This window comes from Zalophus californianus, chromosome 12 (genome assembly GCF_009762305.2).
Source record: "Zalophus californianus isolate mZalCal1 chromosome 12, mZalCal1.pri.v2, whole genome shotgun sequence".
Taxonomy (NCBI): Eukaryota; Metazoa; Chordata; class Mammalia; order Carnivora; family Otariidae; genus Zalophus; species Zalophus californianus.
In genome coordinates this window covers 30,186,949-30,201,293 of record NC_045606.1, presented here as the reverse complement: position 1 = coordinate 30,201,293, position 14,345 = coordinate 30,186,949, and the positions used below count along the sequence as shown (strand labels likewise).

Here is a 14,345-nt window from a genome sequence, read left to right as displayed (position 1 = left end):
ACATTTTCTAATTGAATAACTGCCTATAGGGTGAATATGAATAACATCAGTTATCCCTTTAGAAACCTCTGAATAACCAACAGTGGTCTCATTTTGAAAATCCTTGCAGTTGTCTAAAGGTTAATGATATTTTGGGGCTATTTCCATAAATAGTTGAATTATGACCTCTTACTACCACTTCTAGAGTACAAATGTAAGCCACTATGTTTTTAGGAGAGAAGTTAATGCCTGGCTTTTACACAAGAAGTACAGTCCTGAAGATACATAGGGTGCCTTTGGAAAGAAAGTATGAGAGACAATTGTTGGAGACACCAAGTGGGACCTACATTAATTAGGCAATACAGGCTGATGGTGCCTGCAACCTCCTTGCAGCTAGTAAACCTTAGGGTTCCCAGTTCACTTCACATAATTGTCTCTCTTCTTTGTCTTTGAGAGACTGCTTAAGGGCACTCAGCCCCACTTTTCCTGTTGGTCCATGCTGTAAACTGGATGGTGCTTTTTCACTCCATGGAATGACTGAGCAATGGCAATGGGAATGTTGGTGTTGGTGTTATTTGGGGCAGAAGCTGGGGCCATTCCCTGCTGTTTCTTACAGATTTCTCAGTAAGTTTAAAGGGACTTACTTAAGGTTAGAACATCTGGTGGGTATGGTAGACCTAGTAGTTAATTAAATTTTAGGTACTTGGCAACAGTTTGAGAGGGGAACACTAATGCATTATCCTTCATAGAAGGTGACAGGGTGGCTCTGAAAAACAAATTATCATTAATATCCCTCCATCCTTCATATCTCTCGGGGTCTAAGGTATATTCTCTCCAGGCACCTCATTACCAGGCTGCATTATTGATCTTCTTCCATTGCCACAAAGTCAGTTTTTCCCATTGCAGCTAAAACTTCATCTTATTTCCACTTATCCCCTTACTGACACCCAGACCTATGTACCAGAACATTCAAGTGCAAGAGGGACAAAGGCATTTAAAAAAACTTATGATGGAGACCAAATATGTCTTCTCTCTTTGTTTGTGTGGGCTACGGTAGGAGGTCTTGATGAGCTGTGTAGTCAACTAAGTGGTTATTATCCTTCTGATCTAGAATCATGACAATTCAATAAAGCAATACAGATGGTTACACTAGAATTATATTTGAATCTCCTAGACTTCCTTCTGGCAGAGCTACCACAAGACATCCTTCGGGTTGCTTTTGAGTAAAAAGGACACATCATGTCCATGAGTGGTCAGGGTAGAATCCTGGATTTTTATGTAAGTGTATATAACCATATATAAGTATGTATAACCTTAACCTTCTTACTGATAATTATGCATGACACAGCCAAGAGGAGATGATCCCTTTCTGGGGACAACCATGTTTAATAACTGAACGACCTTATTAAATGTGTGGACCAGGAGGAGGTAGGGTGGAGATAGAGTCAAATCTTTTTGATTCATTTTTGAGAAGGTCCTTGTCATGCTCAATGATACCTTTCAACAGTATGAAGTATTGAAGGTCCACTGAACACCTCTACTCTCAGCCCATTTTCAGGTAGCTTTTGTGATATAAAGGGTACCATTGTTAGACTGCAAAAGATCCATAAAGTCACAAACATGAAACACATTTTTTTCAAGGGTCATAGTGGTGTGGCTAGAGTTAGCGGATCTGACTGGAATAGCAACACCATAACGTGAACAGGTGTCAAAGGGTAAGGCACTACTGATAGCCCAAAGAAGTGATCAGAGGTGTGACCACATCACTTTGCTATGGAAAAACTTGTCAGTTTTTGGCATGAATCCCAAGTCTTGCATGCTTGGTAACTTCTGCATCTGAAAAAGAGTCCTCTACTTTGTGCCCAGTGTGTGATGGTGGATTCGTTGCTATGGCAGGCAGAAGGATGGGTCCATGCAGCATTTGTGTCAGTCTGTCTGATGGCAGTCTCTATCATGTGCTTAATTCTCTTTGATCTTTTCAGACCATGGGTCCTTAATGGAAGTATCTACATGAGTGACCCGGATTATTTGATCAGCTGAGATTTGTTTCTGGAATTTGTTGCCCCAGAGAGAAGTAACCGATGTGTCAGTCTATAGTTTTCCAAGTGGCAGACCAAATAGTTTGACTCTTGCCGATTGCTCAAGAGTTAGTGGTGATCTAATAAGGTTTATCAAGGCCACAGCTATGAGAATGGCTTTGGGTTCTGCCCACTAAGCCAAGCAATTTTGTAGGTTTTTAGTTATGCATACCTGGTACTGAGATAGGACAGCTACAGCAGCTGGTGGATACCCACTGGGTTTCAACTCAACCAAACCATCAGTGAACCAGGCCCAGGCATGACGTAGAATTTAGACGAACCAAGGACTGGAGCCAGTGGCTTCGTTTTTGGTGATGGGGTAAGGGATAAAGTTTCCCCAAAAGGGTATTCTGCCATTTTTTCATATGAGGTTGAGATGCTGCTGGGCAGGACCAGCTGCATTCTTGAATATATCATTTGTATTTGACAAGTGAGGCTTATTAGGTCTTTGCCACCTTGCTGACCCACCATGAATGTGACTACCAGGCTGTAGAATCACAAGATGCACATGGGAATGGCTTTCAGTTTTGACAAGAACTCAGTAATAAGCTAATAGCTGCTTTTCAGAAGAGCCCTACCTGGTAGCCATATCAAGGTGATGAATCTTAAATCCCCAAAGGTGCCTCTGTGTGAAGGCTCCTTCCCATTGCTGAAGTCTCTAATTGGCAGAATCATTAATCACCGAGAATTCTATCACAAAGTGGTCATTAGGGCTGTGAGGCCACAGAGGTGGAGAACGTGATTCAACTTGCTGGACAGTTTTTAACGTAGCCTGTTAGTTTGGGCCCACCTCAAAAGATACTACTTGGTAGGTTAGCTGATGTCAAAGAGCAGGTAGCATATTCAAGTGAGGCCATGCTGTCTCCAATAGCGAAGAGTCTAGTCAAGTGCTGGACTGTTTTTCCATGACTGGCAGATAGGGTTAGCATTGCAACTATGATCACATAGTCTCAAGAAACTTTACTTACTTAGTTTCCTGAATTTTGTGGGGGTTTATCAGCCATCTTTGTTGGCAGAAGTCTGACAATACAGGCAATGCTGTTGAGATTGAGGCTTTTGATTTGACACCGACATTGCATCATTTATGTTGTGACACCTTTCGGCATCGGCAGGTAGAGAAACTTGTGTGTAATCCTGACACAGAAATTTGTTGCAGATGGCAGAGGGATTAGGAACCCTTGCAATGCCCTTCTAGCTCTCCTCTCCGTGGGACTGCTCTTGACCATGGGAATCTCTTCTGGTACTTAGCAGATGCGGAGATATACCCATGTACCATCAAGTCCTATGGATTTTCGGATGTAGAAGCAACAACAGCAGGATCTTGGTTGGTCCTGCAGAACCCCTCACACAAGGTCACATTATCTTAGCTTCCCTGCTGAGAACCTTGCTTAAACCCCATTAGTGGAATTTACACGTCCCTCTCCTATCACAGGTTCTGGTAGGATGCTGACTTTGGTGCCTGCAATGAAGAGTCTTAAATGTTTGAATCCTTCCCCTCCTCAAGACTCCCGAGCCAACTCAGGTGGTTGTGCCTGGCCTTCAGGCCCTCTTGGTGACAGGAAAACTAATCACCTTTCCCCGGAAAGCAGCCAAAGTCAAGATAGATGGGGAGGAAGAGGTTAAGGGTGTAGAGAAAGACACTTTCTGTGACAGCAAGCAAACGCATTTGCTTTTGCTTTTAAGCAGCATAGCAGTTACTCAAGCAAACTTCCGGTGTTTTCGTCCACCTAAAATCCTATGTTGAATAGCAAGGTTATCATTCCCGACATCATCTATTTCAGCTTTGGGACTCCTTCTTGTCTCAGTCCAGCCAGATTGATTTCGGGCTGAGGCTAGAAGTGTGTTGTCTTTTTGTTGATTTAGGCTTGTGTTGATTTTGCATATTGGGGCCTTTTTTTAAAAAAAAAAGGGAATCCACCTTACTTCTTGCTCCATTTTCATAAATCTAAATTATTGCCTGGTTTTAAAATAAAGGATAGGGGAAGTTTCCAGGCTAGGGCTGATCATATTAACCTATTAAGATTCCTTTGGGTCAGTTTATCATTCTGCAGTGACTTTCCACATTGTACACCTAATCTGGGGCAGTAAGAGCCCCAGTGCTAGTCATTCCCTCACTAGGTTTTTCTGTGGGAATTCCTCAGGGAAATCTGCTAAAGAAGGCCAATCTGTTACTGCAGATGGGACTCACTACAAAATCTCTGAGACCTTTTTGAACACACCCAAAGTTGGCGTGACAGAGTGCAAGAGGTATTTAGCGCTAGGATGGCCTAGCTGTTGCCATTCTTAATGATCATTGATTCCTGCCACCTTATGTCCAAAGAGAATCAGCAAAAATTTTAACAGTTCACCTAATTTCGGCCCATAAGTGATTTCTATTTTTTCTTTAATGGTCATTGTCGGTGCATGTCTCTGTAACCTCTGTCTGAAAGGGGGTGAAACCTTTTCCTATCAGGGTGCATTTTAATACTCCTTGTTACCAAGGGGCACACCTGCAACTGATTGCCTGATTGGTGAGGAAGTCCTCTTGCTCAGAGGAGAATTAACATCCAGGCCACCATGCAGGCAGCTGAACGATGAACTCTTGGAACCACTTCCCAAAATTCAGCCTACAACCACCTCCCTGGCTCCTTTCCACTTCCAGGCAGTGAAGTGGAGAACTTTAATTGCCTTGTGGATCATACAGTTTGCTCACCATGTTTGTTGCTAATTCTCATGGACTTTGCTCAAATCTTGTTAACCAGTTTGTGAGGCTGTCATCCTTATTCTTCTAGAAAGACACCTGTCTGTCAGTTTCCCATCTCATCAGCAAAACAGTGAAGAACTACGAAGGTTATGATATTGCAATATACTTACTAGCCACCAAATTAGCCTGCCGTACTTTCATGGACATTTTGAAGAAAGGAGTCTCCTGGGTCAGAAACAAAACAAGCCTATTATTCACAGCAGTAGCAGTGGCCAAAATGACAGTGTTTCTCTTGCTTCCTCAAGCCCCACTTCCCACAGAGTGAGGTGGCTTAGGTGATACACAGTGTGTTATACTGTAGAACAGGAGCCCTTAACTTGGGGAATCTGAATCTTCTCTAACAGTGAGGAAGCAAGTCTGCCATTTGCTCCACAGGAGGAGAGAGTATCAGGGCTGCAAGCAAACTTTGCTTGTGTTCTTCGAAGGCTTTTTGTAATATAAACAGCTTTGAGAAGATTGTGTACCATAAAGGACAATTAACGTCTTCCTTAGAAGACTTGCAGAAACACAAGAGACCCGTGGAGAATGATCGCTCATCGTCAGTATATGTAGACTTCTCTTACCTGATTTGATCTTGTGAGTCCCTCTTTGTAAGGGCATTGTCTTATAATGGAGGAAGCAGTCAGGTGCCAGGTAGGATTTTGAGGAGAAAGTGACCTCTAAGCTGAATGAAAAGAAAAAGTGGGAATTGCAAGTATTTTTTTTTTTTAAGATTTTTATTTATTTGACACAGAGAGAGAGCACAAGCAGGGGGAGTGGCAGGAAGAGGGAGAGGGAGAAGCAGGCTTCCCGCCGAGCAGGGAGCCCGATGCGGGACTCAATCCCAGGACCCCAGGATCATGACCTGAGCCGAAGGCAGACACCTAACCGACTGAGCCCCCCAGACACCTCGGGAATTACAAGTATTAATAAACTTTGAAGTCTTTCTCATATTGCGGTACCTCCTTTGTTATTTTATGGCCAGAGAATTGAAAGCTTGAAAGATTACTGAAAACAGTCACAGGAAACATGATGGAGGATAAAGTCTTTCTCCCTCTTTTTGTTTTGAATAGCAATTTTAATTGCCATAATGATTAAAAAAATCATTTAAATGAAAATTTAAAATACTCTGGAAAAGTAGAAGAATTGTACAACGGTACAGCCACATACCCACTGCCTAAATTTTACTATATTTGATTTATTACCTATCTTTCTAAATCTCTCTCTCTCTCTGTTCATTTACAAATAAATCCTTTTTGATGCATTTCAAAGCAAGCTGCAGGATTCAGTGCATTTCACGCCTAAACACTTCAGGATATGTATAACTGATGAGAGAATTCAATATTTTCAGTTTTTTTCTAAGGGACATTGTTTACATAGAGTGAAATGCACACATAATAAGTATGCAACTTGATGAACCCTTGGGAAGTGCATATATTTGTGTCACCCCAAATCCTATCAAAAAATAGAATATTAAGCTCACTCCTGAAAGTAGACTCATGTCCTTTTGCCTGCAATTGATCCCCACCCTCAACCCCCAGAGGAAACTACTGTAGTAATCTTTTTAAACGGTAGTTTTGTCTGTTTTAGAACTTCATCTAACTGTAACTACACAGTGTATAGTATTTTGTGTAAGATTTCTTTCACTCAGGAAAAGGTTTTCGAGATTTATCTACCCTGTGTTAATCAGTGGTAGATTTCTTTTTATTCGGGGTTAACATTCTGTTGTATGGATATGCCAAAATTTGTTTAGCCATTCTCTTATTGATGAGTACTTGGGCTATTTTTAATATTTAGCTATGAATGAAGCTGCTATTAATACCATCGGACAAGTCTTACTGTGTGTCCCATTTAAAAATTTTGTTATGCCTGGCTCTGTGGAGCAAAAATGGTTGTAAGTTTCTTAACTGTTCTGTCATTTAAGATTTGCTTTATCTTATATATGCTTACTCCTGTCCTAAAGGTTAGAACTCATTTGGTATTTTCCTCCCAATCCATTGGACTTACGAGGTTTTATTTATGGGTTGACTTTTCTTGACTTTTTTCAGCAACTTTAAAAATGTATCTTCAGGGTTTTTTGTTTGTTTTCTTTTCTTTGTTCGTTCTACCGTCATTCATGGGATACTATCTGAGAGACACTCTGCCCGGTTTTGGTGCTATGTCAAATTAGATAGTTTCTTATGTCAGAGACTGTCTAGTTTATTGGGACATGGCACATGCACATCATTCACAGGCACTTACCAAAATCCATTGTGACAAGAGCATAGAGAAGGGAGTGCAATAAGGTAGTGACAGGTAAGGAGAAGCTTCTGGGAAAAGCTGGCTTTTGAGTAAATTCTTGAATTTAGAACTCAGACTATGGCATCTTTATTTAATGTTTGAGTACACTGATACCTAGAGAGGTTCTGCTATTTGTCTAAGAGAGGGTTAGGTAGGAGTTAAAAACCCATCTCCTGAGTTCCAATCCAGTGTTTTCCTTTCTGAAATGTGGCATTTCAATACATTTGCATAAGCATTGACAGCCTACCATGTACTAGGCCTGGAGTCAAGTTTTGGGAATTTAAAAAATGAATAAGCTACGATTCTTGTCATCCATAAGTCTCAGTGGTGCTAAGTACACACACACACACACACACACACACACACACACACACACGTACATGTGTAAGAACATGTATATCCCACCATCTCAATAATAGCAAAATCCCATGTGAACAAAGAGAACACAGCATCTAAAGCCCTATGACGCTAACATGATTTTATAAAGTGTTTTCAGTGTTTTCTTTCAAATCGTACCTTGAGGATCACCAACAGGCTTCTGCCCCTTCTCCCCTCAGGAACATATTGAATCAAATCTTCTCAAGGAAAGACCATAAAAATCTCAGATTTCCTTTTTAGTTTACTGCTGGTACCCTAAAGCTCTTTCCCATGATACACTGCAAGCTCCTTGAGGACAGACATTTTGTATATCCCTAAAGTCTAGTCCTGTTCCTGCAGTGCATTGGGGCTTAGTAAACACTGGAATTATCAACGGTTATTTCAATGAAGTGAGGTCTGGTCAACATGAGGCTCCAGGCAAACTTCTTCAGAGTGATGGCGTGCGAGCACTGAGGAGATGCACGGTCTGCCCTCGTGGGGGCATGTCATCTCAGCGCAGACAAGGAAAAGTGAGACAGTGGTGTTCACATGGTGACGTTTTTCCTATACTCCTTTCCCTGTAGCCCGAAAGCTCGTCTGAAGTCTTGGATTTCTCCACTCAAATGAGAGAAAGACAAAAGTGGCCTTATTCTTTCTGACAGATACTCAGGGTCTGCTCACTTTTATTTTCTCATTTCACTTCTCTACTTCAGGCACGCATCTGTTTGCACCTAGGATTGGTCCGCCTATTTCCTTTATTTTAAAAACAACCCTAGTTCTCTTCATTGTTACTCTCTTTGAAAGCATAGTACCCGCCCCCCCAGTTCAGCAGACTCCACAGAAAGTTTTTTCTGACTTTCACAGTGAAACCTGGGAGAATTCTCTTAATTCTCTTTTTCCCCATTAAAGAAGTGCTTATTTTAATAGGCTGCATTTTGAATGTAATATGTAACAAAAGCCAGCAATGATGTATCTGAGTTAAAATTTTGATTTGTTATCTAAGATGACTTGTTTTTAATATCTTTGGAAGGTGTGTACCCAAAAGGTTTTCCTAAAACATGTCAGGGAACCCAAATGATCTTATGTCTTACTGGGGTCCTCCTTATTTATTTCTGCTCTCCTTCTTACTATGTATCCTATGTTATCTTGCAAATATGTAGCTTCTGTCAGACCTCTTTTGTCCAAAATTCTTATGGCAAGGTCATCTGTTTCAGCACCTAGGTCAGATGTCCCCTTAAGAAGGGTCTGGTCTCAGTGGTTTCTTCACAAAAATTTGTGAAGCTGTATTTTTTGGTATCTGTTGCGATCATGTGTTAGCTTCTATTTTGGATTGTCTGTCTTATTTCCTGGATGTCAAAAGCATCCTTCAGGGTGGGCACACTATCTGTTTTATATCTGCCACTCTCCTTTAAATGTAAAATCCTAATCACACCTGGCATGTATGTAGATTAAAATGATTTCCACAGCTTTCCTTCTGGACGCATAAGATCCTAAAATCTTAGTGGAATTTGAATGAGTTCATTTTGTTTCAATTTTTTTTTCTTCATAGGAAAAAGAAGACCATTTTGAATCTGTTCAACTGAAATCCTCAAGATCCCCAAATATATGAAAAGACAGTGCTGTAGCCTTCAGACTAATGAACAAAGAAACCTGATCTCTAGTCCTACAGGACCGTAGCTTAGATTCTGTCTTTGTATCCTGACACATTGGTGATCTCACAGAGGAGGGCCATGCCGCTGAAAAGGGAAGGAGGTTGAAACGTTTGATTGCCTTATCACATGGTCAAGTATTTTGCCAAAAATAGGAAAGCAAATGGCTTGGGTCTCAACTGAAGATGAAGCTCAACTCAGGAAGAGATTTATCTGTAAATAGACATAACTGAAACCCAAGGTTAAGCCCACCAGTGCACTGCTGATGCATGCCATATAATTAATGGGTAACTTTTATTCTTTATAACTTCTACATAAAAAGCGTGCTTTGGAGGGCAGATGTGAGCATATGCATTGTGATTCTATCTATGTCTTTTCTTTGTTTATAGTTTGGGAGAAGATTGGAAAAATTTTAAGGTATAGTTTTTTTCCCATTATTTATTTTCCTGACAGACCTTAAAACATCTTTTCTATTAAAAAATGATGAACAAAGAAAGACAATAAATTTTTCATTTTTCCATAGGGTCTTTCTTGATTTCAGAAGCCTAAGTAAGCAGTAACTTTTCAGGAAGAATAAACATGTAAACATGTGCTTGGGTTACCTAAACTTACATTCGCCTTTGAAATTTCATCCTTGTTGGAACTGGTAAGAAGGGCTTGACTGAAAGAGTTGAAGGAGTATTAAAAAAAAAAAAAGGCAAAGAGAATCCTGTCATTCCATTAAAACAAACAAGCCCATGGTATTGTGGAAACCAAATGGCTTAAGACCATTTATGTAATACTTGAAGTATAATTTCAAATGAGTGAGAAAGCTTGTTTATCAAATCACGTGCAAAATCAAGAAGAAGAAAGTGGGATGGCTTGTGTTTAACTACACATAACTGTGCAAAGGTATTGGGATAATTTCATGGTTCGCAGAAAATCAGTGGGGTATTGGCCCTATGTCAAGCGTCAAAGTTATATGGTTATTTTTCTGCTAAGACATTGAGGATTATGACTTCCATAGAAGTTTTTCTTTTTGAGTATATAAGGCAGGAATTCAATTTTGGGAAATTGCGTCTAATTGTATTCATAATAAGAATGTGGTTGTACCATAAGTAGTTAGGAAATACATGTTGTTCTTATCTCAAAAGTGATCCAGGTGATGGTGATGCTTCCTCTGACGGATGGATTACCAGAATTAGCACGACTTGAATATTACCTGTTGAAAGAAGTTTGAATGAAGTTGGATCTGACTAATTGTGTGTAAACATTTATTGTTTCAGAACTGGGAAAGAGGGGAGTTTACTGACCACTGATGATCTAAGGTCCTCTGGTTTGCTTTCAATAAACAGTAATCTTTGTAGATCTTAATCTAGATTTTTTTAAAAAGACGGGTGATTGCCTGAGAGGCAGGCCATAAGGGCAGGGTCTGTGAGAGTTTTGTCCCAAGTCTTTCAATGAGGTATGACTTGTAACATTTGATCGGCAGGTAATGTCTTCATTTTTGTGGAAAGTGGGAGAAAAATAAATAATTGCAGTTATTCCACTGGTGGGTAAGACACCGAACCATCCTGTTATCGTTGAATGAGTGTTCCTTTTGTGTACATCTTTGCTGTGGGATTCATGAGTATAGGTGAGGTTGCCATGGTTTTATTGTTTGTCGTGAAATTCAGGGAGGGCATCACTTAGCATCAGCTTTTTTTCACGTGCAGTTTCTTAAATCTTGTTTTTTAATTAGAAATTATTACAAGAAATTATTTTGGCATTGCTCACATTTATCCTGGTAACTGTGCTCTGATGAGCCTTTCCCCCTCTTGATCAAAATTTAAACAGAAGAGTGACAGTACATTGGAGATGCACCTTTTCAGAGGAGCCCTGGCAAAGGTGTCCAGGCTGGACAGAGTCAGGAGGTTGCACATAGTCACCTGTCACCTCTTCATCTTTGGCTGTGTTCCACGTGTATATACCAAGCCATAGAGATAATTGGGAGTTGCTCCCAGGTGGCTTCTTTCTTCTCCTGTCACTGGACTAAAATCTCTGACATGTCAAAAAATGCCTTAAATTTTAATGAACTCTCTGAAAATGTAGTTGGTATTGAAGAATTTATTTTATTTCTAATTTTAGATATAAAATAGATTTTGTCAGCTCAGTCCCATCTTTGGAAAGGAGCTGCCTTTCCCCTTTCCCCAGTGATTTGTCATTTTATTCTGAGCACTGAAGGCGTATGACAGAAAGAATATCAGGAAAATATTCAGACCAATCTACGCTATGAAATTCACTGTAATTTTATGTCTTGCCTTTGCAGAGCTTAGTGGAATGTTTAAAGGCATAAACAAATTAATCATGTTTCTGTGACTTTTAGTAGACATTTGTTGTTTCTTTCCCCTCATATATGGTAGAAGAAGTTATAGGTTATTTTTCTAAAAGGCACAGGTTTTGAAGCCTGAAATACTACATTAAGTCCATTGTTGCCTATAGTATCTCCTAGCGCTCTGTCAAAACATATTTAAATCAGTTTTCCACTGGATGAGACCATGTCATCTGGGATAAATTACATCATGCCATTTAACAATGTTGAGCAATTTGATATGTGTCTGCTAGATTTAAAAGACTGAATTTTATTCTTGTTGACTTTTCCCCTTTTTGGTTACTAGTAAATCAAGCCCTTTCCAGGATTAGAAATGTTTCATAGTATTTTTGTGTAGAGTTTTGTGATTATTTTCTTCACAAGGAGAAAAGATGGTTTAATGGTTATATGGAATAATTGCTTGGGTCTAATCATTTATGAACCAGAGTGTCCAGATTCCCAGTTAATGGGTCATGATTGTGATTCTTCCAGACCAATTGGGTCAACTGTCATTTGACGTCTGTCAACAGAACTACTTCCTCTGGCTCATGGTCATTCCTAATAGAAGGCTAATGTGCCGATCGTTTCTCTCTTCCTCATGAAAGTAAATTTCCTGGAAGTTGGGGTAGGAAGATGACTTCACTGGCAAGGTTAAAGTCAGTGTATTGCTCACATTTATCTTTTTTGAACAGAAGATATGTAGAGTAGGTCTTCCTCTTGAGAGAAATTAAAATATCCTCACATCTCTTTTATCATAACTATGGATGTTATCTCATATTTACAGGACGAAGCGCTAAATTCAGGTTGCCCTAAAGAAAAGGTCCCAATGAACCAAGAGAGACTATGGACTCTAAGAAACAAACTGAGAGTTCTAGAGGGGAGAGGGGTGGGGGGATGGGTTAGCCTGGTGATGGGTATTAAAGAGGGCACATTCTGCATGGAGCACTGGGTGTTATAGGCAAACAATGAATCATGGAACACTACATCAAAAACTGGTGATGTAATGTATGGTGATTAACATAACATAATAATAATAAAAAAAAGAAAAGGTCCCAAGATGAGTAAACTTAAAAAAAAACAAACAAACCAACAACAACAACAAAAAACACCTGTTGTATTCATTGGATGCTAAAATGGATTTCATCCTCACATTGCCTGGCCAGAGATGACACTCTTGCTGGATTTTATTTCTTTTAGCTTAATATTTTCAGATGAGTTCATTTTAGGATCATAAATGAAGTAAAACTTCAAGATGGGGACAAGTAATTGAAAATTGATAACACTATTGCAGTGGATATTGATGCTACCATCACAATTGATATTACTCTTGCAGTTGTCTAGGTCAGAGACCAGCCAACTTTTGCTGTAAAGGATCGGGTAGTAAATATTTTCAGCCTTGCAGGACATGTGGTCTCTGTTGCAACTCTGTAGCATGAAAGCAGCCACAGACAACATGTGAACAGATGGCGTGGCTGCATTCAAATAAAACTTTATGTACACGGAAATTTGAGTGTCATTTAAATTTCACCTGTCATGACGTATTCTTCTTTGATTCTTTTCTCACCTATTTAAAAATGTAGAAGCATTCTTGGCTCCCAGGCCTTAAAAAAACAGGTATTGGACTAGGATTTGGTCTTCAAGCTATGGTTTGCCGACCAGTAGTTTTAATTGCTGCCACCCATGAGCAAAACTATTCAGGAGAATCTGCATACAGATTCTTGGCCCATTAGGTGGTTACCACCTCAAAATTTTCTCAGGTCTCTAGAGAGTTCAGGAAGAAAATAACCCATCACCTTCCCTTGATGAGAGCATGCTTGAGCAGAGGGAGGGGCAGAGGGACAAGCAGACTCCCACTGAACTCAGAGCCCAACACGGGGCTCGATCTCACAACCATGAGATCATGACCTGAGCTGAAATCAGGAGTTGGATGCTTAACCAACTGAGCCACCCAGGCTCAATCACCCACACAAAGGCAAAGCCAGATACTCTTCTGCATTCCTCTTGTAGTTTTGGGACTCACTTCTCAGTATTTTTTTTTTTTTTCTTTTTTTTTTTTTTTTTAAGATTTTAGTTATTTATTCATGAGAGACAGAGGAGCAGAGAGAGAGAGAAGCAGAGGGAGAAGCAGGCTCCCAAGGAGCAGGGAGCCCGATGCGGGACTCGATCCCAGGACCCTGGGATCATGACCTGAGCCGAAGGCAGACGCTTAACCATCTGAGCCACCCAGGCGCCCTCACTTCTCAGTATTGATTAGCAAATGATAAAACTAAAGTATGTGAATAGGTTCAGATTCAACCAGCAAGACTGATTTAAACACCTTGTCTCGTTGGGATTTGTGTAATACTTATTGCTAAGGTAACTGGATTTGTAGATAATATTTAATCTTATATACGGATCCATTTAAAGGAACCATAGTATCCTCAAGTAGGGGCTCTTGATGTGTAAGAGTAGTTTCAATTTTTTCTTTTAAAGATTTTATGATTTGAGGAAGAAGGAACACAAGCAGGGGAGAGTGAGAGAGGGAGAAGCAGGCTTCCCGCAGAGCAGGCAGCCTGATGCGGGGCTCGATCGTAGGACCCTGGGATCATGACCCGAGCCGAAGGCAGATGCTTAATGACTGAGCCACCCGGGCGCCCCAAGAGTAGTTTCAGCAGAGATTCTTGAGTCCCAGCACTGGAGAGGTTCACCTCATCCATTTGCCAGTGTCCAGGAAGCACACACCTTCATCCACACACATTTACCAAACCCTATTTTAAGACCTACTGAGCTACAAAAGACAGTTAGGATTCCTTTAATAATGGTGCCTTGAGAAATGGACCTCCAATTAGCTTTTAATTTGTTGGAATTTTCCTCATCTTATTAATGAGTCTTAGAGAAAGAACTCTATCTAAAATAGCTTGTGGGTATTGGTAGATTTGGTGTACAGCAGGGCAATATTTCCTTTATCTCAG

General features: G+C 40.3%; 1 protein-coding gene across 2 annotated transcripts in view; it reads left to right on the top strand.

Annotated features, from left to right (window-relative positions):
• Positions 1–12,270, top strand: part of ELAPOR2 (endosome-lysosome associated apoptosis and autophagy regulator family member 2) — a 186,066-nt gene extending 173,796 nt beyond the window's left edge. For both annotated transcript variants that reach the window (XM_027574980.2, XM_027574981.1), the window contains exon 22: positions 8,966–12,270. In XM_027574980.2, coding sequence (XP_027430781.2) covers positions 8,966–9,025 — 60 coding nt within the window. In that variant the 3' untranslated portion in view covers positions 9,026–12,270. The remainder of the gene's footprint in view (positions 1–8,965) is intronic.
• The last annotated feature ends 2,075 nt before the right edge of the window (positions 12,271–14,345 follow it).